The sequence below is a fragment of the Erythrolamprus reginae genome, chromosome 8 (genome assembly GCF_031021105.1).
Source record: "Erythrolamprus reginae isolate rEryReg1 chromosome 8, rEryReg1.hap1, whole genome shotgun sequence".
NCBI classification, from domain to species: Eukaryota; Metazoa; Chordata; class Lepidosauria; order Squamata; family Dipsadidae; genus Erythrolamprus; species Erythrolamprus reginae.
The window spans coordinates 1350609-1375635 of NC_091957.1; the positions used below are offsets into that span (position 1 = coordinate 1350609).

The window sequence follows — 25027 nt, forward strand, 5'->3', positions numbered from 1 at the left end:
TTTTTTAAACAGGCGTATGCTGACTACATGGGGTTCATTCTCACCTTGAACGAAGGAATCAAAGGAAAAAAGTTGACCTGCGAATATAAAGTCTCGGAGGTAGGCCTTGTTTTGGTCTCTCGTAGAATCCTAGGGCTGGAAGGGACCTTGGAGGTCTTCTAGTCCAACCCCCTTGCTCAATGGGATACCATAGAAACCTAGAAGACTGATGGCAGAAAAAGACCTCCTGGTCCATCTCTTCTGCCCTTATACTATTTCCTGTATTTTATCTTAGGATGGATATATGTTTATCCCAGGCATGTTTACATTCAGTTACTGTGGATTCTTCCTTCCTTCTTTCTTTCCCTTCCTTCCTTCCTTCCTTCCTTCCTTCCTTCCTTCCTTCCTTCCCTCCCTCCCTCCCTCCTTCCTTCTCTTTCTTTATTCTTCCTTTCATTCTTCAAACATAGAAACGTAGAAGACTGATGGCAGAAAAAGACCTCCTGGTCCATCTCTTCTGCCCTTATACTATTTCCTGTATTTTATCTTAGGATGGATCTATGTTTATCCCGGGCATGTTTACATTCAGTCACTGTGGATTTACCAACCACGTCTGCTGGAAGTTTGTTCCAAGGATCTACTACTCTTTCAGTGAAATAATATTTTCTCACGTTGCTTTTGATCTTTCCCCCAACTAACTTCAGATTGTGCCCCCTTCCCATCCCAGTCAAGTTGTTGCCCAGTTTGTTTTTGGAAATCTCCAGTGATGGAGCACCCACAACCTGATACCTTCACCCACCACCAACAGGCCAAAATGGTTCCCAATCCTTCCCTTCCTTGGAGAGAGAGAGAGAGAAAGAGAGAAAGGAGAAGGAGAGAGAGGGGTTTCCACCTCCCCTCTGCTTGGAAGAGAGATTTGGAAAACAACAAAGGTCTCAGCTGCAGGCAGAACCGAGCGGCCGCACCAGCAGGCAAACCAATCTCGGCTGCTAATCCAACCACAGCAGAAATTGATTAAGGGGAGATGGGCGGCATCTGGGATGCCCTGTTCCTGGGGGAGGCGGACGACAGCCCTACCCTTCCCAGGCACTAATGACACCGAGGCAGCCAAGGCCTTTAGCGAAAATGGGGTTTTGAACCGATCAGAACGGGAGACGGTTCAGAGACTGGTTGGGTTTGGGCTCCGAGCTTTGAACCAGGGTTAGGAGCAGAGCTGGGGCTGCAGATGGAACCTTCTTCGCTGGCAAAGGCTTTCTCCATCCTGTGCCAATTTTTTTTTTTAATAAGGTCAAGCCTTTCTCCCTGCCGCTTCCTTGCCACGTTCTCCCATCAGTGGACCAATTCTTCCCTTGACTTTTTTTCCCGTGCTCTTACGTGTTGAACAAAACTTTTTAAAAATTGTATTTTTGACGTTTGTTGCAAGTCTTAGTTCGTGCTGATTTCTGCTCAGTGGCGGGGTTTTTTTTAACCTCTGGTTTGCACGCTGCGCTGGTTGAATTGCAGCCCCTCCTTCCCGCTCGGCTCATGCTTGAAGGGCTGGGAAAATTGGTGCGGCTTGACAGTTCCTCCCGCCTTGACATGGCAGAGTGAGTGATGGCCGAACTTTGGCCCGAGGGCCTGGAGGATTTCTCACGAAGGAAGCCGCCTCTGGCAAAGTCGAGGGAACCGCAGCTATCTTTGTCCTCCCTCCTCCACCCCCCTTCCCCACGTTTCCATGCTGAGGGTCCCCCCTCCCCCCCCAAGGGCTTCTGTACATTTGGAAGGGAAGGTTTGGGTGAATTAATTGATCAAACAAGCCTTGGGCTGCAGTATGTGAAGGGAAGGAAGGGAAGGAAAGGAGGGGAGAAGGGGGCATTGAGGGAGGAAGGAAAGTGACAGGGGAGAAAGAGGAAGGAAGATGGGAAGGTTGGGGACTTTAGGTTAATTATCTAATTTAATTAATTGGATTTAGCCACTCTATTTTATTGTTTTTTATTATAGTAAGCCGCCCCATGTCCTCAGAGAGGAGTGGCATATAAATCCAATAAATGAAGGAAGGAGGGAGGAAGAAAGGGAAAAGAAGAAAGAAAAGAAAAAAGGAAAGAAAGGGAGAAGGGAGGGAGGGAGGAAAATGAGAAAGGGAAAGAAGGAAGGAAGATGAGAAGGGGAAAACATGGAAAGGGGGGGGGGAGAGAGAGAATCCCAGCGACCAGTTAGGTCCCACAGAATGGGTCTTCTCCTGGTCCTGTCAACTAAACACTGCCGCTTGGCGGGACCCACGGGAAGAGCCTTCTCTGTGGCGGCCCCGGCCCTCTGGAACCAACTCCCCCCAGAGATTAGAATTGCCCCCACCCTCCTTGCCTTTCGTAAGCTGCTTAAAACCCACCTCTGCCGCCAGGCATGGGGGAATTAAAATTTCTTTTCCCCCTAGGCCTTTACAATTTTATGCATGGTATGTTTGTATGTATGTTTGTTTTTTTATATTAAGGGGTTTTTAATTCACTTTTAGTATTGGATTATTATTGTACAGTACACTGTTTTATGATTGCTGTTAGCCGCCCCGAGTCTTCGGAGAGGGGCGGCATATAAATCCAATAAATAAATGAATGAATGAATGGAAAGAAGTGGGGAAGGAGGGAGTGAGGGAGTCATCTTGTCTTGACTTTCCAAACACAGGCAATTGTCTTTCTTGTCCTCCAAGACATCTTCCTTCATTTTCATTTTCCTCCCCTGCTGCAAATCAATGTTGAGTCTGCCTCCCACCCCCTGGGTTTTCCTCCATTCCCCCCCTCCCCCTTTCAGATGATCCAATGTTGCAAAGGAGAATTTAGGCAGAATTTATTCTGCAGTCCTCTGCACACTTTCCAGGGCCTCAGCATCTTCTCCACCCCCCCACCCCCCGTTGTATCGTGGTAACCAGATTTGCACTCATCATTCCAAGCGTGGCCTCTCTCGTGCCTTACAAAGTGATAAACCTGGCAGAACAGGGTGCGTTGTGTGAACTCTGTTTCAAGGCTTTCTTACCGCCGGCTGATAGGACAGCTGTACCCTCTTCCTCCCAAACAGCCCATCGAAAATCTAGTCCTGCTCCTCAACACGCTGGATCGGTGGATCGATGAGACGCCCCCTGTGGATCAACCTTCTCGCTTTGGGAACAAAGCTTTCCGGACGTGGTACGCAAAAGTTGACCAGGTAGGCTGGAACCAGGTAGGCTGGGAAAAGGGCTGGAAGAGAGTGGGCAGAGGGTCCCATAGAGGCAGGGTCAGAGGTGGACATACCTTTTTCAGTCAGTTTAGGCTGAAAAGGCTCCCAGAGTTGTAAAACACATTACAGGCCATTTAGCCTAACCCAGTGATGGCAAACCCATGGCATGGGTGCCACAGGTGGCACGTGGAGCCATATCTGCTGGCACACAAGCCATTGCCCTAGCTCAGCTCCAAGGTGCATGTTTTTGCCAGCCAGCTGATTTTTGGCTTCCATAGAAGCTCTGGGAGGGCGTTTTTGGCTTCCAGAGAGCCTCCAGGGAGATGGGGGAGGACGTTTTTACCCTCCCTCAACTCCAGGGAAGCGTTTGGAGCCTGGGGAGGGAGAAACACGAGCCTCCTGGACCCACCAGAAGTTGGGAAACAGGCCGTTTCCAGCCTCCAGAGGGCCTCTGGTGATGCCCCACAGAGTCGGCATTCTGCAGGTCTCATCAGCTAGTCGTTGTTGCTTGGTGGGACCTAGGGGAAGAGCCTTCTCTGTGGGGGGCCCGGCCCTCTGGAATCAGCTCCCCCTGGAGATTCACACTGCCCCCACCCTCCTCGCCTTCTGTAAAAGCTTGAAGACCCATCTGTGCCTCCAGGTTTGGGGCCATTAGACCCTAGCTCCCTGGCCGACGAATGCAGTATGTCTTGCTGTTTGAATGGGAATGAATGATTTTAAATGTTATTAGAGTTTTTTAGCTATGTATTAGTTGGATTTTTTAGATATGTATATTGTATATTGTTTTGATATGTTGTGAGCCGCTCCGAATCCTCAAGGAGGGGCAGCATACAAATTCAATCAATCAATCAATTAATCAATAAAATAATTCTTAGGGGGCAGAGTCCTTGGTGGCAACTGTCATCCCAAAACAGCAAGCTGACGCTGTGCCTGAGGTGGCTGTGTACTTGAAAGAGTCCGTTGGCAATTCCACTCGCATCGACTATGGCACAGGTACCTTGTTTATTGATTTAAAGCCTCTTCTTGGCATCTCTCTTTGGCTCCTGGGGAGGATGGGAGTGGGTGCCTGGCCTCCAGGGGGGGCAGCCCTTCAGCCTGGCAGACAGCTTCGTGGGCAGGAGCAATAACGGGCTTTGGGGGTCTTCCACACTCTCTGAACAGGGTGGGTTTCTTGCAGATGTTTTAGGACCCAACTAGCTAGAAGGGAGTGGGATTTAGGAGGAGGAGGAGGACCGAGGGGTCCTGCTGCTCTCAGCATGGCAGTTGTCTTGCAGATGTTTTAATGCCAAGCATTTACAGGGTGTCCAGCAAACCTGGAAAACCAACTCCCCCCAGAGATTAGAATTTCCCCCACCCTCCTCGCCTTTCATAAGCTCCTCAAAACCCACCTCTGCCTTCAGGCATGGGGGAATGGAGATATTCTTTCCCCCTAGGCTTCTACAATTTACGCATGGTATGTTTGTTTGTTTGTATGTATGTATGTTTGGTTTTACAATAAGGGTTTTTTAGTAGTTTTAGTATTGGATTTACATGCTGTTTTTTATTATTGTTGTTAGCCGCCCCGAGTCTACGGAGAGGGGCGGCATACAAATCAAATCAAATCAAATCAAATCAAATCAAATAAATAAATAAATAAATAAATAAATAAATAAATAAATAAATAAATAAATAAATAAATCAGGGAAATCGAGGAATTGTTAGGGAAATCAGTGGTTCAGGAAATATTAGGGAATTATCAGGGAATTTGTGGAAAGAAAAGGAATAAATCAGGGGGGAAAAACAAACTGTATTAAAGTGTTTAAAAGTCAGGGAAAAGTCATGTAAGGAAACAACAACGGATCGCGCTGCCTGGCAGAGTCAAGGAAAAATGAGCCTAACTGTGGCAACCACTTGCTTCCTCAGCTACCGATATTTCTCCATGGCTTAGCCATTTGGTATGACGTCATCTACGACCGGGCCTTCACTAGATCGCAAGTTACAGGGAACTGTCAGGGAGTTTCCAAATGCCTTCCTCCTGGACGCCCTGATTTATCAAAAGTTGAAAACAGGGCCGTTTTCAGCACTGAAAAAGTGACCCGAGGAAGTGGAATTGCATTTGGAAACTCCAGACGTGCCGAAGCAGTGAACCGCCGTAATAATAGTTAGAGATGGTGATGATGATTTAAGAAGATGGGCAGTTTCTGCCTTGCATCTTGGAATGCAAGTCCCCTGATTAAAACAGGCACAGCGTGGCAAAATTAAATCAAGATTTTTTTCCGGGTAGCCCCGAGCTCCGATACTTCGAAAGTTGTGGGTGCCCCATCCCTGGAGGCCTTTAAGAAGAGGTTTGGACAGGCATTTGCCCCAGCGGTATAAAATCTCCTTCTCAAGCAGAGGCCTCTAAGGTCCCTTCCCGCTCGGTTCCTCTGTCCTGCATTCTGTAGTTTCCCAAAAGAACCTTCACAAAACTGCTAATGGAACCGAGCAACGTACTTTAAAAACAGCTGCTGCTGAGCCGAAGAAGGGACTTTTGGACAGCTAGTTGATCCTTTAAAAAAAAAAGAAAAGGCATGAAAAATTGAAGTCTGCAGGACTTACAATGGATCTATGTTTATCCCAGGCATGTTTAAATTCAGTTACTGTGGATTGACCAACCACGTCTGCAGGAAGTTTGTTCCAAGGATCTACTACTCTTTCAGTGAAATAATATTTTCTCACGTTGCTTTTGATCTTTCCCCCAACTAACTTCAGATTGTGCCCCCTTGTTCTTGTGTTCACTTTCCTATTAAAAACACTTCCCTCCTGAACCTTATTTAACCCTTTAACCTATTTAAATGTTTCGATCATGTCCCCCCTTTCCCTTCTGTCCTCCAGACTATATGGATTGAGTTCATTAAGTCTTTCCTGATACGTTTTATGCTTAAGACCTTCCACCATTCTTGTAGCCCGTCTTTGGACCCATTCAATTTTGTCAATATCTTTTTGTAGCTGAGGTCTCCAGAACTGGACACAGTATTATTCCAAATGGGGTCTCACCAGCGCTCTATATAAGGGGACGGCCAGAGAACCGTTAGCAAAGCTGCAATTGGCCACCAGTCGGCACTATCATCCTGGCTACCTCTTAGCTCCAATTCCTTGTTTTGTTGCTGATAGTTCAGAAATGAACCTCAGCTAAGCTTGAGGGGAGCAGTAACCACACAAGATATTCTCTCTCTCTCACACACACAAACAGACACACAGACGACACTCACTTTTCCTTCTGCTGTGACTTTTTACATAGCTCTGGCCCAGCCTAGTTTTCCTGAGTGTACAAGCAATTTGTTTCCAGCCAGCATGACCCACAAATGGGATTGTCATTTTGTGCGACATCGCAGCGGAGAGAGCAAAACCGAAGTTTAACTGTGTTGTACGGAGGCTTTTTTGAGTTTTCTGGAAATATTTAAATTGGACTCCGGGGTTCACAGACCCAGATTAGCTCCATGTACTTGCACGCAGGCAGAGGCTTCTAAAATGTTTGGAATGACTTTTTTTAAAAAAAAAATATGGTTACTAGCTTACAATAGGATGTAATTAAAATAAAAATATTGCAACCTGAAGGGGATGTGAAGAACGTTTAAAAAGTGACACATGTAGAAAAAAATTGCACAAAAGGAACAAAACAAAACAAACATACAAAAGTAACATTAAAAAGTTACTTCCAGCCTTCTTCCAAAGACAAATTTCTTGTGTATCCAATCACACTTGGCCAATAAAGAATTCTATTCTATTCTATTCTACTCTACTCTACTCTACTCTACTCTACTCTACTCTACTCCACTCCACTCCACTCCACTCCACTCCACTCCACTCCACTCTACTCTACTGTATTCTATTTTATTTTATTTTCTACTCTACTCTACTCTTCTATTTTCCATTTATTCTGTTCTGTCCTATTCTTCTATTCTATTCAAATGCAGTTATACAATAAAATAGGATCTGGCTGAAGAATTCTGGGAGCTAAAATTTGGGAGTCAAGATTTCCAGGATCAAGTGACCTTGATGATGTTCAGTGTTGGCAAATACTTCAAAAGAAAAGGATTTAGGGGTAGTGATTTCTGACAGTCTCAAAATGGGTGAACAGTGCAGTCAGGCGGTAGGGAAAGCAAGTAGGATGCTTGGCTGCATAGCTAGAGGTATAACAAGCAGGAAGAGGGAGATTATGATCCCACTATATAGAATGCTGGTGAGACCACATTTGGAATACTGTGTTCAGTTCTGGAGACCTCACCTACAAAAAGATATTGACAAAATTGAACGGGTCCAAAGACGGGCTACAAGAATGGTGGAAGGTCTTAAGCATAAAACGTATCAGGAAAGACTTCATGGACTCCATCTGTATAGTCTGGAGGACAGAAGGAAAAGGGGGGACATGATCGAAACATTTAAATATATTAAAGGGTTAAATAAGGTCCAGGAGGGAAGTGTTTTTAATAGGAAAGTGAACACAAGAACAAGGGGACACAATCTGAAGTTAGTTGGGGGAAAGATCAAAAGCAACATGAGAAAATATTATTTTACTGAAAGAGTAGTAGATCCTTGGAACAAACTTCCAGCAGATGTGGTAGATAAATCCACAGTAACTGAATTTAAACATGCCTGGGATAAACATATATCCATCCTAAGATAAAATACAGAAAATAGTATAAGGGCAGACTAGATGGACCATGAGGTCTTTTTCTGCCGTCAGACTTCTATGTTTCTATGTTTCTATGATCCCTTTCATGCAGACAAAGGACAGAATTCCTGGGAAAAAGAGGAAAGACACCACCTTTCTCAAAATAATGAGCTTTGAAAGAGTTCCTCACCTGTGCCTTACCTGAGGTGGCTGAGATGTAGTTTTGCAGTCTCGGGATGGCCACTTCTTAAGCCTGGATGTTTTTCCTTTCTTATTTTTAATTGTTCACTTCAATCTCACTTTTATTATTTCTACAAATAACTCCAGGCGGTGGACATACCAGATACTCCTTCCTTTTTTCTCCATAACCACGAATCCCAGCGACCAGTTAGGTCCCACAGAGTGGGCCTTCTCCGGGTCCCATCAACTAAACAATGATGTTTGGCGGGACCTTCTCTGTGGCGGCCCTGGCCCTTTGGAACCAACTCCCCCCCAGAGATTAGAATTGCCCCCACCCTCCTTGCCTTTCGTAAGCTTCTTAAAACCCACCTCTGTTGTCAGGCATGGGGGAACTGAGATATTCTTTCCCCCTAGGCCTTACAATTTACGCATGGTATGATTGTATGTATGTTTGGTTTTATAATAAGGGGTTTCTTAGTTGTTTAGTATTGGATTGTTACATGCTGTTTTTTATTACTGTTGTTAGCTGCCCCGAGTCTGCGGAGAGGGGTGGCATACAAATCCAATAAATAATAATAATAATAATAAATAATAATAATAATAATAACAACCCTGTGAGGTGAGTTTAGCTAAGAGAAAGAGAGGGATTGGCCCAAAGTCCGCCAGCCACCTTTCACGCCTAAGGCTGGACTCAAGCTCACAGGTTTTGTAGCCTTAACCTTAACCATTAGGCCAAACTGCTCTTCATCCCGAGCATCTCTTTTCTCCCCACAGGCCACGAAGCAGCCTTCGCTGCCTTCCTTTGCTGCCTCTGCAAAACCGGAGTCCTTCGGCTGGACGATCAGCTGGCCATCGTCTTCAAAGTGTTCAACAGGTAAAGTGCAGGTATCTCAAAAGCCGCCAGACTTGAGATTGTCCCGTTGGAGCAAATTCTCAAGTAGCTGATACTGTTTGATTTCCGAATTCTTCTTCTTGGCCAGATCTGCTTCCTGAAGAGTGATCAGAGAACATAAAAGAATTAATTTAATTTTAATTTTAATTTATTTGACTTTTAAACACCCAACTCCTTGCGGACACTGGGCAACGCACAGTAATAAAGATAACCTAAGTAAAAACAATATAAACAATAGCAAACGTCATGATAGAATAATAGCATTATAAAACATTTTAAATCCCAAAATACAGTAGACATTCAGCAAGCATTCATATTAATCGGGGCTAGTTTTTAAAAAGGGACCTTGGAGGTCTTCTAGCCCAACCCTCCAGGTTCTGCCCAGATTCCCCTCCCCAGATTCTCTCTCTGGTCATTCCATTATTCTTCCCGGTGGTCCAAGGGGGCAAAAGGTCTTTTCTTATCGAGTTCATGTGGAGGTTTTTCCCATGGCTGTGGTGTTGGAATCAGTGGTCAGTTGCATATAATCCTGACCCATCCAATTTTCCTTGTTATCAGGTACTTGGAAGTGATGCGGAAACTGCAGAAAACCTATCGGATGGAGCCAGCTGGCAGTCAAGGAGTTTGGGGTCTGGACGATTTTCAGTTCCTCCCCTTCATTTGGGGAAGCTCTCAATTGGTTGGTAAGCAGGAATATTCTCTCTCTTTCTCTCTTTGTCTCCCCCCCCCTCTTTTTCTCTGTCTCTCTTCTCTTTCTTTGTCCTTGTCTCTTTTTCTCTTTCCTTTCTTTTTCTTCCTATTTAGGAAAAAAAATTATTTATTGCTGCCATTTCTTTTAAAGTGGGGCTATAAAGGGTATTTATTTACTATCACCTCTGGCAACCTCCTGGACAAGATGGCAAGATTTCGGAAGTGGTTTGTCATTGCCTGCTTTCTTGGGCTGGGAGGAAGGGGCTGGCTCATGATCCTCCAATTACCGTGTAACTGTTAGGAAGTTTAGAAAACAGGATAGCGAAGGGAATGTGGGCTCGGAAAGAGCAGAAAGCAAAGCTTAAGACTTTAAACCCTGAGCCAAAATATCTACAGGATTTCTGCCTTCTATACCAATAATCCTTGACTTACAACCACAATTGAGCCCTGTGTTTCCGTTGCTGAGCAAGACGAGCCATTAAGTGGAGTTTGTCCCCATTTTACAATCTTTCTCACCACGGTTGCTAAGTGAACCTGGCTTCACCAAGGAGTTTGCTTGTTGGGCGGTCGCTAAGGGGAGGGGGTCACATAAGCGAAAAACACTTTTTCCCAGTGCTGTTGTAACCTGGAACGGTCACTAAACGAATGGTTATAAGTCAGGGGTTAGCGGTATTAAAAAGAGATACACCCCCCCCCCCCGGCCTTCAAGCAATTTCTGTTCAGAATGTAAAGTTTCTGCCCTTTGGGGTCCATTCTGAAGAGGCGAGGGGCATTGCCAGGGGCTCCCGTCAGTCTCCCCCCAGGGTTGAACTTCCTGCAGCTGCTCTGAAAAAGTCCTGTTTTCAGATCACCCCAACTTGGAACCTCGGCACTTTGTGGAGGAGAAGGTGGTGAACGAGCACCATAAGGACTACATGTTCCTCGAATGTATCCGGTTCATCACAGAGGTGAGGCTGGGATTCCCGCGCCTTCCTTCCCATTCTTTTTGCGGAGCAGAGACAGAGAGTCCTTGAATTACAACAAGAGTCCAAGATTTCCGTTGCTAAGCCAGATACTGTATTTTTCGGAGTATAAGATGCACCTTAGTGTTTTGCGGGAGGGAAAAAGGGAAAAGAATCTGCTTATCAGGTATTCATCTGGCTAGCGTCCTTAGTCTGGTCAGCTTCAGCACATTATTTTATCCCCTGGTTAAGGGCTTTAAAAAAAAATATTCTGAGAGAGTAACAATGAAAGAGCTGGCAAGCCAGTAAGAGCTGGGAACATCGTTAGCACCTGGAAAGAAACATTCGGAGCAAGTTAGAGCAATGAAAAACCCTGCAAAGACTTAGGGCTCGGAAAACATTCTTCACAGAGAGTAACAATGAAAGAGCCTGCAAGGTCAGAGCTGGGAACGTTGTTAGCACCTGGTTGGGCTGGAAAGAAACTTATTCGGAGCAAGTTAGAGCAATGGAGAAAACCCTGCAAAGACTTAGGGCTCGGAAAACATTCTTCACAGAGAGTAACAATGAAAGAGCCTGCAAGGTCAGAGCTGGGAACGTTGTTAGCAGCTAGTTAGGGCTGGGGGGAAAAAGCTTCAGGGGAAAAAAGCTACATTCAGAATATATGATGTACCTGATTTTTCTGCCTCTTTTAGGGAGGAAAAAGGTGCGTTAAACTTATACTCTGAAAAATACAGTAATTAAGTGAGGCGTCTGGGTCTTCCGGTTGGGACCTTTGTGGCTCTTGGGGTGTTTAAGGTTGCCGACCCACGAGCTAGGTTGCCAAGTGAATCTGGTTTTGTTGGAAGGTCACAAAAAGGGATCACATGACCCTGGGGCATTGCAACCGTCATAAATACAGTCCAGTTGCACATTTCTTCGTTTCCATCAGGTGACCATGGCGATGATGCAACAGTTTGTACTCGTGAAAAATGGTCCTAAACCCCTTTCCCCCCCCAGTGCCTTTGTAACAGTGAATGGTCACTAACCGAATAGTCAATGGCCGCTTGTAGTTTTGCGTTCTGGAAGGAAGCCCAATTTTGGATCCGCCTCAAAAGAAACCCTGTAAAAGTCTTGGCTTGGAAAATTTGTGGACCAGACACCAATTGTGTTCTTGCAGCTCCACCTAGTGCTTTCTTGATTCTATGAAAAAGATTTGACTAAAAAATAAAAATCCCCCCCTCATTCCCTGCAAGAGCCCCCGTTTTATTCCTAAAGCCAAGTTTGGCCTTGTCTGCCTTGCAGGGCTGCAGATACTCAACTGAAAACCACTTGTTTAGTGACCATTCAACCTTACGACGGCTGGAAATATTTTATTTTATGTTATTCATTTGAAATAAAAATGTATAGGCCGCCCTTCTCCAAGCGGACTCAGGGTGAGCGAAATAGCGACTTATGACTCTGTTTCCCACTTGTGATGGTTGCGACATCCCCACAGCCCCGTGATCAAAATTCAGACTCTTGGCAACTGGCTGGTCCTTATGACTGCTGCGGTGTCCGAGTGTCACGTGGTCCCCTCTGGCGACCTCCAGTTTGCCAGCACAAGATCGGCCCCTAGTGGCAGAACGGTAGAATTACAGCACCCTCAACGTAGCCGAAGGGGAAGTTTTATTTTTCTGCTCCGGAATCTCATCCTAGGAAGGGGAGGAGGGAGGGTGATGTCATGGTATGTGGGGATGATGACCTTTGGCGATGTGGGGGAAGTGATACCGCCGAGGGAGCGGCCAGATAAGAGAAGCTGCATAGCCCACAGCTGCATAGTGGGTGGGGGAAATAGCAAATTCCTGCAGATTTACCCAATAAGAAAACTCTGTTCAATGGACAACAGATGTCTTCTTCTTCTTCTTCTCCTTCTCCACAAAGCTCTTAGCCAAGAAACCTCTCGCTCTCCTCCTCGTTTCCAACACGATGGCCAGTGGGGTGGGCATTTGGGCCAAGATTTCTTTCCTAATCGTTGTGTGGGTTGCTCCCAGGAGTGACCACGATAGCCCTTCTCCCAGTCCTTGAAAAGAGGGGCTCGGCCTATTCTCCAAAGCCCCGGAAGGCAGAACAAGGAGCTACAGATGGAAACCAATCAAGGGGAGAAACAAGCTAGAACGAAGGAGGAATTTCCTGACAGCAGAAACAATTAACCAGTGGAATGTCTCGCCTCCTGGACTTGTGGGTGGTCCATCCTTGGAGGTTTCCAAGAAGAGGCTGGACAGCTATTTGTCTGACGTATGGCATCTGTCCGTGATGGCGAACCTATGGCACAGGCGCCACAGATAGCATGCGGAGCCACATTTGCTGGCACGCGAGCCGTTGCCCTAGCTCAGCTCCAATGTGCATCTTTGTGCCAGCCAGCTGGTTTTTGGCTTGCACAGAGGCTCTGGGAGGGCGTTTTTGGCTTCCAGGGAGCCTCCAGGAGGGTGGGAGGGGGCGTTTTTACCCTCCCCCGGCTCCAGGGAAGCCTCTGAACCCTGGGGAGGGTGAAACATGAGCCTACTGGGCCCAACAGAAGTTGGGAAACAGGCCGTTTCCGGCCTCCAGAGGGCCTCCAGGAGGTGGGGGAAGCTGTTTTCACCCTCCCCAGGCACTGAATTATGGGCGTGGGCACTTACACATGTGCGATAGCCTGTGCGCATGCTCCTTGGGCACCCGAGGAAAAAAGGGATAGGTTCTCGACTTCTCGCACTTTAACAGGGGAGGTGGACTAGAAGACCTCCAAGGTCCCTTCCAGCCCTAAGATTCTACCTTCTGCGGCCGCATTTCAGCTTCCGTAGCACAGGGAGAGGTTTGCCATTTGGAGGTGGCCGAAAGAAGGTCAACACTCTCCTTGTGGTGGGGGCCGTGGCAGTCCACCCGCAGCCTCACCTCTCTTCCTCCCCCCACCCGCCCGGAGTCCTTTCGGTTCCCAAGCAGCCTCCCTCCCTTCCCTCCCGCCCCCGGCTTTGTTTCTTTGTTCGGCAAGAGCATCTCTCCTGCGTCTCTTGGGGTGTCCCCTCTGGCCTCGTTTCCAAGCAAGCCTCCACCCCCACCCCTTCCACCCCCCCTCCCCGTGGGTTGTGGGGTCAGCAAACAGGCCCAAATCCTGGGCCAGAAGTCGATTCCCTTCCCACTCACAAATTCCACGCCTGGAAAGAAAGCAGGGAGGCTTTGCCGTTCCCGCCTTCCACGCACGCACACCCCCAAAACATGCAATGCAAAGATTTCTTTTTAAAGGTTTTATTATTATTATTATTATTTTTCCCTGCACCCCCTTTTCAACACCCTGCCCCCTTTCCCTAGTTTTAACCTTGTAATTAGGATGGGAGGCTACTAAATATTTCACAAATCGATAAATAAATCCGGCTACTAAATTTTTTGGGGGGGGGATTTTGGGAAGGGCCAGCTCTGATTTCAGAACAGCAGAGTAATCGAACAATCATTTTATTACAGAATAATAATTGAAATAAGGAGGTGAGGTTTGAGAAGTGGGGAGTAGAGGGAAGAAAGAAAACATTTTAAAAAGCTTTGCATTGCGTGTTTGGGACTGGGGGGGGGGAGGGAGGCAGGAATGCTAAGCCCCTCCTGGCTGGAAGGGAAGCCACGGACAGGAAGGTGCAGGGCTCAGCTGCTCCCCTACCCCACACACACACTCCCCTTTTCCATCTCCTCTCCCCCCCCCCTTATTTTTTTTTTCAACTGACAGAGGAACCATTTACAAAAGGCCGATTCTCTTGGGAACAGAGAGGCAGGAACGCAGCGTCTGTGAGTAATTTCCTGCTCAATATGGTTACCCTGACTCATTTTGTTCCCTTGGGGGTCACTGAGGGACTCTCTCTCTCTCTCTCTCTCACACACACACACACACACACACAAACTCACACACTCTATCCTTCTCTCCGGCTCTCGTCCTTTTCTTTGTGGCTGGAATCCGCTGCAGTTCCTTTCTTTCTACCTCTCCCTTTCGCTTCCCCCTCCCTCCCCTCTTCTTTTTCTAAAACTCCACCACTTCGTCCCCAGCCTCCCCTCGCCAGCAGATGTCCGCTTGGCACCACGGTCGATGCCCACCTGCTTGGGCAGAGCGGCGTTTCAGGGTGCCAAAACTCTGGTTTCGTAACTGAGGCTGCGCGAAAGGTCATCCCTTTGGAACGCAAACACAAACCACCATCTGCCCCCCCTTCCCCAGCCACAGCGGATGTTGTGGGTCCCCTGGCCACGAAGGGGCAGGCGGAAGAGGCTTCGCTTGACCAGGCCCCAGGTCCCTTTTTCTGAAAGTTTTTCTGTCTCTTTTCTATTGAAGTTGATTGTGATATAAAACACAATATATTGCTGCCTTGAGCTACTTATAAAATAATAAAAGTGAGGAACGGAAAAGGGAAGGAGGGAGGAAGGAGAGAAAAAGAAGAAAAGAAGGGAGGAAGGGAGGAAGGAAGGAAGAAAAGGAAGGGAGGAAGGAGAGAGAAAGAAGGAAGGAAGGAATGAGAAAAAGAAGGGAAGGGAGGAGAGAGAGAAATAAGAAAGGAAGGAAGGAGAAAGAAAGAAGGAAGAAAAGGGAGGGAGGGAGGAAGTGAAGGAGAAAAGAAGGAGGGAGGGAAGGAATTTCCCTCCAGAAGCTGTGGGTGCTTTATCCCTGGAAGTTTTCAAAAAGAGGTTGGACAGCCATTTGTCTGAAATGACATAGGTTCTTCTGCTTGTTGTACTAGAAGACCCCCAAGGTCCCTTCCAGCTCTTCTGTAATTCTAAAATGCAAAGGGAGACAGGAGGGGAAAAGGAAAAGAAAAGGAAAGGGGGAAGGAAAATGGTGATTTGCCCCCTTTTTTGTGCAAAATGAAATTATAATCTCAGCTTTTTACTTTTCTCATATTTTGTGAATACTCACCATTTCTAGAACAGCCAACTAATCTAATTGGCAAAACCCAAAATCAGATTTATTTATATACACATACATACATACATACATGCATGCATACACATAGGGTTTGGCTAGCTGATGAGGCCAGGACAAGGCCGAAATGGTGCCACCCTAGTCTCCCTTAATTTTAAAAATTTCAGCAAAAAACATGTCATACATACATACATACATACATACATACATACATACATACATGTAGATTGTTCTGAGTTCGGGTTTTGCCCCGTGTAATATTTTGAGTGTCTATGCGATGTTTCGGTGAAATCACATTCACCATCATCAGGCTGCAGTTGTAAGCTTCGTGCTGCTGTAGATAAATACACGGGGCAAAACCCGAACTCAGAACAATCTACATACATATACCCGTGAAAATCTAAGAAAACAAATATATATATATATATATATATTTGTTTTCGTAGATTTTCACGGGTACAGGTATGACGGTCTTGGTATATTCGGGTTTCTTCCCGTGTAGGATTTGGAAATTTCTGGCGACGTTTCGATGAGGTCCCACTCATCATCTTCAGGCTGGTGTTTCTGTCCTTGTTCTCAGGCGAACACATATACAGTACATATACAGTACATATGCGTTGTGAAAAAGACAAGGACAACATCACTTTAGAAATACAGAGATCAGGTGATGCCAATGGCAGTTGTGTCACTTCACCACTGTGGGAAAGCTGCCTTAAGAACTGTCTCGCTTAGTGGCAGAAATCCTGGGCTTTGTTGTGGTCACAGAGTAGTAGATGCTTGGAACAAACTTCCAGCAGACGTGGTTGGTCAATCCACAGTAACTGAATTTAAACATGCCTGGGATAAACATATATCCACCCTAAGATAAAATACAGGAAACAGTATAAGGGCAGACTAGATGGACCAGGAGGTCTTTTTCCGCTGTCAGTCTTCTGTGTTTCTATGTCGTAAGTGGAGGACCCCCCCCTGTAAAAGAGAGAGAACAGTCCAATAAATAACTAAACATATCGATCAGCCCGACCCACGAGTTCGCTCTGGAGGAGCCTCAAACGAGCCGCTTTATTGGGAAAGGCTTCACAACATCTGACCAACTTTTTGCCAGAGCTGAACTGACGCAGCCTGGATGAGTCACGCTGCTCTCGTTCCCTTTGGAGGATCTGGCTGGGCATGACTCACAACACTGCGCAGCTCCTGCTGCCTCCTTTCTTTCTTTTTTCTTTTTTTCTTTTTGCACATTGGGGCCTCACTCGGCCCCTCCACCAGCCTTACGTGAAGGCCCCTGAAACCCCCTCGCCTTGCCCTCTGTCGCAAAGGTGAGGGCTCTCCTGTTTACCGATTGGAAATAGGATGTGGGGCATCTTGCCTCCCATCACTGGGGGTTTTGAAGAAGAGGCTGGAGAGCCACTTGGCTGGGATGCTCTAGGGCAGGGGTCTCCAACCTTGGCAACTTTAAGACTTGTGGACTTCAACTCCCAGAATTCCCCAGCCAGCATTCTGGGGCATTGGCTGGCTGGGGAATTCTGGGAGTTGAAGTCCAAATATCTTCAAGTTGCCAAGGTTGGGAAACACTGCTCTAGGGCAGGGGTCTCTCACCTTGGCAACTTTAAGACTTGTGGACTTCAACTCCCAGAGTTCCTCAGCCAGCAGTTATGGCGAATCCATAATTCAATGCCTGAGGAGGGCAAAAAACTGTTTCCCCCACCTCCTGGAGGCCCACTGGAGGTCCTCCTGCTTCCCAACTTCTGGTGGGCCCAGCAGGCTCGCGTTTCGCCCTCCCGCATCCCCCTGGAGGCTCTCTGGAAGCCAAAAACGCCCTCCCAGAGCCTCTACACGAGCCAAAAATCAGCTGGTTGCCCCACACAGGCATGTTGGAGCTGAGCTAGGGCAACGGCTGACGTACCAGCCAATGTGGCTTCGCGTGCCACCTGTGGTAGCCATGCCATAGGTTCGCCATCACTGCTCTAGGGTCTAAGTCAGATTGGCGCAATGGTTAGAATGCAGCACTAAGGCTCCTTCAGCTAACTGCTAGCTGTAGTTCAGTGGTTCAAATCTCCCCACCGGCTCCAGGGTTCACTCAGCCTTCCATGCTTCTTAAGTGGGACAAATGAGGACCCAGATTGTTGGGGGCAAGTGGCTGATTCTGTCAACTGCTTAGAGAGGGCTGTAAAAGCTCTAGGAAGCGGTATATACGTCTGATGGCTATTGCTATTGCCTGAGCAGGGGGTTGGACTAGAAGACCTCCATAGATCCCTACCAGCTCTGTTATTCTGAGAAAGTGGCCTTCCAAGAAGGGCAGTTGCTCCTTTTTAAAGAAGATGTATATATATTCTTAATCTCGTTATCTCAAGATACACTGCTCAAAGAAATAAAAGTGAACCCTTAAACAACACAATATAACTCCAAGTCAATCAAACTTTTGTAAAATGCAAACTTTGATTGACCATCAATTTCACCTGCTGTCGTGCACATTCAACTTTGCACAGAACAAATTATTCCATGAGAATATTTCATTCATTCAGATCTAGGATGTGTTTTTTGAGTCCTCCCTTTGTTTTTATTTTTTTTGAGCAGTATATAAACCTTTCTGACCTAACTATATTTCCCATTGAAAAACGGGATCGGGCAGCATTTACGTCAAATAAATTAATTTAAATTAAATTACATTCCCTTCCTGGCTGCTCCCAGGCCCATGGTCCACAGCTCACACCGCTGTGCGGTGGTCCTACCCAGGATGATGGAACAGTAACGCCAGTGAACTTGCTGAAATCCATGGTTTTTGGTAGCCGTGCAAAGCAGATCTGTGCCGCTTTTTAGCGGTTTATTTAAAGGTGGTCCTCAACTTACAACAGCCGTGGAGCCCAGGATGTCTGTTGCTAAGCAAAACATTCGTTAAGTGAATGTGGCTCCATTTTGCGGCCTTTCTCACCACCGTTGCTAAGCAAATGACTGCAGTGGTTAAACAAGTCACAGGGTTGTTAAGTGAATCTAGTCTCATAGAAACCTAGAAGATTGACGGCAGAAAAAGACCTCCTGGTCCATCTAGTCTGCCCTTATACTATTTCCTGCATTTTATCTTACAATGGATATATGTTTATCCCAGGCATGTTTACATTCAGTGACTGTGGATTGACCAACCACGTCTGCTGGAAGTTTGTTCCAAGGATCTACTACTCTTTCAGTCTCGTGACCCAAATTCAGATTCTTGGCAACTGGTTTAGATTCACGACAGTCGCAGTCTCCCGGTTCGCTTAACAACTGTGTGACTCACAAATGAGGTGAGAAAAGTCCCTAAGAATGGGGCAAAACTCACTTGACAGATTTCTCACCTCGACACATAAATCCTGTGGTCGTAAGTGGAGGACTTTACAGTATAAAGTTCCCAATCTGCAATTCCTCCCTGCCCCCCCTTCTTTTGCTGGAGGCCTTGAGGACTAGGAGCTTGTAAAAAGCAGGCGTGGCAGATTCCTCATCCAAAAACAAAAAAAGGAGCACACTTTGTGCTCCTTCAATCCTTACCCCACCCCTGTCTTTCCTTCTGGCTTTTTTTCTCTGTTTGGGGGAGATTCTGCCCCCCCCCTTCGTTCAGCGGAAGAAATTCTATAAAGAACTCCAGTCGCCTTTTAGTTTCCCATTGGCTGGTCCTCCAAATACATACGGGGAGCTGGGGAACCCAGTCGTTTTTCTTTTTTCTTTTTCTTTTTCTTTTTCCCCACGGCCCAAAACTTGTGCTTCTCTTCCAGAATCACACACACACACACACACACACACACACACAAACCCTTGTGGGTTTAGCAACCCACTGTCCATTTTCTTTGTTTTGGGGGCAGGATGGAGACGGGGGACTTTTTGCAGCTGTTGGGGGCAGAAATGAAACCCAGGCCTTGCTACAAAAGGGTGGAGAAAGGAGGCTGACCACCACGGCAGGAGGAGGAGGGGGCTGACTGCCTATTTTCTCTCCCCCTCTCAAATATACACACCAGCCCCCACCAGCCTCCTCTCCAATTACCTTTGCAATTTTAGGCGCATTTAAAAGGCAGTGTCCCCCCCCCTCCCTTCCACCACCCATTTTGAATCTCCCCCTCCTCTCCTTCTCTCCCTCCTCTCCCACCTCCCTTTTCTTGTTTTTGGCACTGGTGGGGGGGGCCTTCGCTCGCAATCTGAATATTCTGTGTGCTTTAGGTCTGGGGAGGAGGAGGAGGAGGAGGAGGAAGTGAGTTATTTTAAAATCCGCATCCTGCAAAGGGCTGTTGACTTCCCAGGCTTTGCTTTTCAGCTGGCGCTGCAGCCCTGTGGTGGGTGATGTCATGGAAACTTCCCTCTCAGGCAAGTTGGGTTGCATTCCCTCCCAGCCTCCTCCTCCTCCTCCTCCTCTCTCTGCCCCCCCTCCCCCCCTCCCAGACAGAGCCAGCTTTCTTCTCAAGGGTGTGCCCCAGAATCCGTGTCCAGGAAAAGTAACTCGACTGCTTTTTCCCCTCCCTCCTACCTCCCTCCCCAGAAACCCTGTGCCTCTCTCTCTCTGTCTCTCTCTGTCTCTCTCTCTTGCTTGGGAGAGCATCCGAGAATCTTCTTTCTGGCAAAAGGCTTCGGGCAAAAGAATCAGAAGGCTGGAATTAGAAAAAAGTGGGGAGTGCGGCCCCTTGTTTTGAGGTGTGGAGGGGGTCCCCTCCGCAAATTGCTGGAGAAGTCAGATCACCTCATTTCTCAGCCTACCCAAAACGCTCGGATGCCCAGCCATCTGGCAGAACCGGTCTTTTGGCCTCGTGGGCAGGGCTGGGCTGGGCGCAGATTGGCAGGCAAGAAATAAATAAAGAGGAAAGAGCTGGAAGGGACCTTGGAGGTCTTCTAGTCCAACCCCCTGACATTCAGTCTCTTCTTAAGACCCTCCAGTGGTGGAGCACCCACAACAACGTCTGGAGGCAAGCTGTTCCACTGGTTAATTGTTCTCAGTGCCAGGGAATTTCTTCTCCGTTCCAGGTTGCTTCTCTCCTGATTATTTTCCGTCCATTTACTTCTTGCCCTGCCCTCTGGTGCTTTGGAGAATAGGTTGTCCCCTTCCTCCCTGTGACAGACCCTCGAGTACCGGAAGACGGCTATCGTGTCACCCCTCAATCCTTTTCTTCAATCAACTGGAGACCATCTGGTTCCCTGAAATCATTGTACGCTTCAACACTAGTGACCTTCAAGAAAAGGCTGGACTGCCATTGGACTAGTGTGATGTAGAGTCTCCTGCACCCGCAGGGGGTTGGATTAGATGACTTGCAAGGTCCCTTCCAACTCTCATAATAAATAAATAATAAATAAAATAGATTTAGTCTCTAAATCAGTGGTTCTCAACCTTTCCAACGCTGTGGCCCCTTAATACAGTTGCTCATGTTGTGGTGACCCCCAACCATAAGTCTAGCACCAATTCTCCCAACAGAGCTCGAAGCGGATTGGCAGGAAGGTCAGAGGGACAGCCCCACTGTCAACGCCTGATTGGTCGGATTGTAAAATTATGTTCCAGGGGCCAGAATAGAAGCTTTAGTTCTAAGACCAGGGGAAATTTGTCTCTCCAATCTCTGGCAAAAAAAATCCACCCATTGAATAAAACGGATTCATTTTAGACCTGCCGTGTTCAGTCCACAACTGCCACAAAAAAGGGCCGTAAAACCCCCTGCTCAAGCAGGAAACCCTACACCTCCCCAGCCAGATGTCAGTCCAATCTCCTCTTGAATCTGTCGAGAGTTGGGGGCGTTCACAACCTCCACTGGCAGGCCGTTCCACTGGTTGATCGCTCTGACCGTCAGGAAGTTCATCCTTATTTCCAGGTTGAATCTCTCCTTGGTCAGCTTCCATCCGTTGCTCCTCGTCTGGCCCACTGGTGCCCTGGAAAATAGTGTGACCCCCTCCCCTCTGTGGCAACCCCGCAAGTACCTGTATGCTGCTATCGTGTCCCCCCTGGCCCTTCTTTTCACTAGGCTCTCCATGCCCTGTTCCAGCCACCTCTCTTCGTATGTCTTGGTCTCTAGTCCCCTGATCATTTTGGTTGCTCTTTTCTGTGTCTCTTTTGAAGTGTGGTGACCAGAACTGAATGCAATACCCCAGGTGAGGTCTGACCAGGGCATTATAGAGTGGTATGAATACCTCCCTGGTCTTGGAGTGTAGCCCCCTTGTTGATGCAGCTTAAGATCGTGTTGGCTTTTTCAGCCACTGCTGCACATTGCTGGCTCATGTTTAGTTGGTTATCCACCAAGACTCCCGAGTTCTCTTTCCCAATTTCCAAATTTATCAGATAATCATCATTTGTGAAATGTAAAAATAATTAAGATATCCAAATATGTACAACAAATTTTGAAAGGTCGCAGTTTTAGCAATCAACAGCACAGTTGACAACTCGTTCTGTCTACATGTGTGTAATGTTCTGTTAATTTCCTGTTTGTGTTTGTTGTTTGTTTTTTCTTTAATATACTAAACTAATAAATATTATTTTAGATACACAGTGTATATATATATAAAAAGTGAGGTTCCTCCCAGTCTGTATGCGCATCTGGGATTTTTTTTACTCAGGTGAAGGACCTCACTTAGTTTTGGGCTATTTGTTGTGGGGATGTGCCTCGAGGTTAACGCTGGTTCCTTTGCCCCCCCCCAGATGAAGACGGGCCCCTTTCCTGAGCACTCCAACCAGCTGTGGAACATCAGCGCCGTCCCTTCGTGGGCCAAAGTCAACCAGGGGCTCATCCGGATGTACAAAGCCGAGGTGAGGAAAGGCAGAGGAAGGGGTGGGGGCCACTGCAGCTCTCCACCCAGGTGTCCTGTTTCCGGGTCAGACATCTGCCCAACATTGAGGCTCTATTCAATCAATTAATTAACAAAAAACAGGCAGGCAAGGGAAGGAAGGAAGGGAGGGAAGGAAGGAGATAATATGCTATGGGAAGGATGGGAAAGAAAAGGAAGGAAAGAAAGAGAAAGAAAGAAAGAAAGAAAGACAGAGGATTGGCATCCAGTGTCCACCATGGTCTGCAGTCACCAGGCAAAAAGCCCAGGCCCAAGGGTAAAAGAAATCCAGTCGGCTTTCATGGTCAAGGCGAGTCTAGAACTTTTTAGAATTTTAAATGTTAGATTTCTTGCATATTTTGTATTTGTTGTGGTGTGAGTGGCCCTGAGCCTTAGGAGAAGGGCGGCGTAGAAACCAATTAATTAACTATTAATTAATTAATGAATTCTAAAAAGCATCCATTCTGAAAATATGTATAAGAATTCATCTTCTAAAAACCCATTTTATTTAAAAACCAACGATCCACATTCTTCCCAACATACATTATAGATTTAATCATAGGCCGGGGTAGATGTTAAAATTCAGTGGGCCTAGGGCTGTCGGCAGAAGCGAGTTTTTAAGACCTTCTGGGAGGGTGGGGGCAGTGTGAATCTCCAGGGGGAGTTGGTTGCAGAGGGACGGGGCCACCACAGAGAAGGCTCTTCTCCTAAGGCCCCGCCAGATGGCATTGCCTGGCTGAGGGGACCTGGAGAAGGCCGACTCTGCGGGACCTGACCGGCCACTGGGATCCCTGCAGCAGGAGACGGTCCCACAAGTCGCCTGGTCCGACGATTCTTCCCTTTCTTTCCCTTTTCCTAGTGCCTGGAGAAGTTCCCCGTCATCCAGCACTTCAAGTTTGGCAGCCTGCTTCCTATCCAGCCTGTCGCACCTTAAGGAGCTCTGTTGGTGATGGGACCGAGGAGGGAGGGAGGGGAGGGAGCCCTGGAGAACATTGGGGGAGGGGGAGGGCTCCCCTCCCTAGTCACCCCCAAACCCCGCTAGCCTTGATGCTCCTTCCTTTCGGCAGGAGACTGTCGGGGCGCCACTGTCCAAAAAGACCCCACCATTGGCACAAAAAAAAAGCAAAAAAAAAAGGCAAGAGGTGGACTCGACGTGGACCATGCAGTGGTGGCCCTCTTCTGCCCCTCTTTTTTTTCCATTTGCCCCAGGATGGTTGGCGGTGGGAGGGGCGGGGTGGGGGGGGCGGTTTGCCTCTCTGAGCTGTGCTGTATATTTTGCTGGGGGGAAATACACATGGTTTAAACATGCTCAACGATTCTTCCCGATCCTTCCACTTCTCTGTCTCGATCCCTTTGGACCGGAGTCTCCAAACCTGGCCACTTTTTAAGACTGCTGGACTTCAACTTCTAGAATTCCCCAAGCCGGACCCTCCCCATTTCAGGGGGTGGAGGAGGAGGTGCTTCCCCTCCCCACTCCAGAGAGAATGATGCCATGCCAGTGTTTCACAACCTCGCGAGTTTTCAGATGTTCCAACTCCCAGAATTCCCCACCTGGCATGTGGGGAAGCCACATTTGAAGGGTTCAGACAAACGGGCGGGGGGCGGAAAACCCGGGGTTTGAAGGGTTCAGACAAACCCGGGGCAGGGGGGCAAATTCGAAGAAAAGCAGCCAAAAGCATTGTCTCTTTCTAGCCTCCATCAGGAAAAGATTATGGGTTTTAGAGTCCCAGATTCTGCTCAGCGCCTGGTGAAATTGACCAGGCAGGGAGGTGAAATTGACCAACTCTTTGTAAGATCTGGAAAATTGACCAGGGCTCAGTTTCAATTGGGGAGGGGCTCTCACGTCTTGAGCCATCTGCTTTTCCTTGAATGTTGCCTCTTGCGTTTATTGAGATGAGACCTACATCTAAATAAGAGAATGAAGTTTTAAAAGCGAAAGCTCTCTGCGGGCAGAAAATGGACAGGGGGGAAAAACGGGAAACAGCTAAAATGGAAATATCTATGTTGGCTGGGGGAATTCTGGGAGTTGGAATCCTGGAGGAACTCAAGAGGAACTCCCTGCGTTGAGGAGTTGGCTACGTGGAGCAGAGAGTTCTAGATCTCCCCCCACCCAAAAGGAGAACGAAATGCTACAACCCCACCACCAATCTATTGCCCATCTCTTTCGGCCAAGGAGACAAAGGCTTTAAATGACACCTCGAAAACATTTCAGCGAGAAAACATTTTGTCCCTCACCACCAACAGAAAAAACCCCCCAAAACTCACTCTGCAAAAGTATTTCTGATTTGTTCGATTATTTTTCTTCCCAGTCAAATCTAAAATAACCAAATATATATATATATACATTTAGATGTCTCCGTTGAAGTTTATGGGGAATACGTGATCTCCCCACCTCACCTTCAAGTGATTTGAAAGAGGGGGGGTCCCCCAATTTCTGCTACAGGGTCGCCTCCGTTTCTAATTCAAACCGGTTCTGTAGTTTTTAGTTTTTATTTATTTTTCTGGCTCCTTGGCAAAAACTTGTCAACCCTGTTCCTCCAAAATGGGGGGAACTGGGGTGGGGGATTCCAAGAAACTGTTTTTGCCAGTTTATTCCATTTTATTAAAGAAACCCCTCCCCCCATTTAAATGTCCAGCCTGTGACTGCTTTGAGAGGGGCAGGTGGTTGTGGGCTCCTTGGTCCTCTCTGAGCTCGGTGGCTTCCTCGCTAGAAGCAAACCCCCACTCCTTTATAAGTACTGCTGATGTCACCTAGTTGGGGCGTAAAACGTCCACAAGAAAGAGGGGGGGGGAAACCCAGCTCAGAGAGCCCCCATTGTCAAGCCTGAGCTACAAATGTTCTCCTGTTACGGACTGATTTTTATTTATTTTATTTTATTTTATTTATTTAT

The 25027-nt window shown here is 47.2% G+C and overlaps 1 protein-coding gene across 1 annotated transcript in view; it reads left to right on the forward strand.

Annotated features, from left to right (window-relative positions):
• The window catches only part of PTPA (protein phosphatase 2 phosphatase activator), a 28733-nt gene extending 4250 nt beyond the window's left edge, over nt 1-24483 (forward strand). Inside the window, exons 3-10 of the mRNA XM_070758632.1 lie at nt 13-99; nt 3025-3150; nt 4038-4155; nt 8750-8849; nt 9426-9550; nt 10404-10504; nt 22012-22119; nt 22996-24483. Of these exons, the coding sequence (XP_070614733.1) occupies nt 13-99; nt 3025-3150; nt 4038-4155; nt 8750-8849; nt 9426-9550; nt 10404-10504; nt 22012-22119; nt 22996-23070 (840 nt within the window). The 3' untranslated portion in view covers nt 23071-24483. The remainder of the gene's footprint in view (nt 1-12; nt 100-3024; nt 3151-4037; nt 4156-8749; nt 8850-9425; nt 9551-10403; nt 10505-22011; nt 22120-22995) is intronic.
• Nucleotides 24484-25027: the final 544 nt, after the last annotated feature.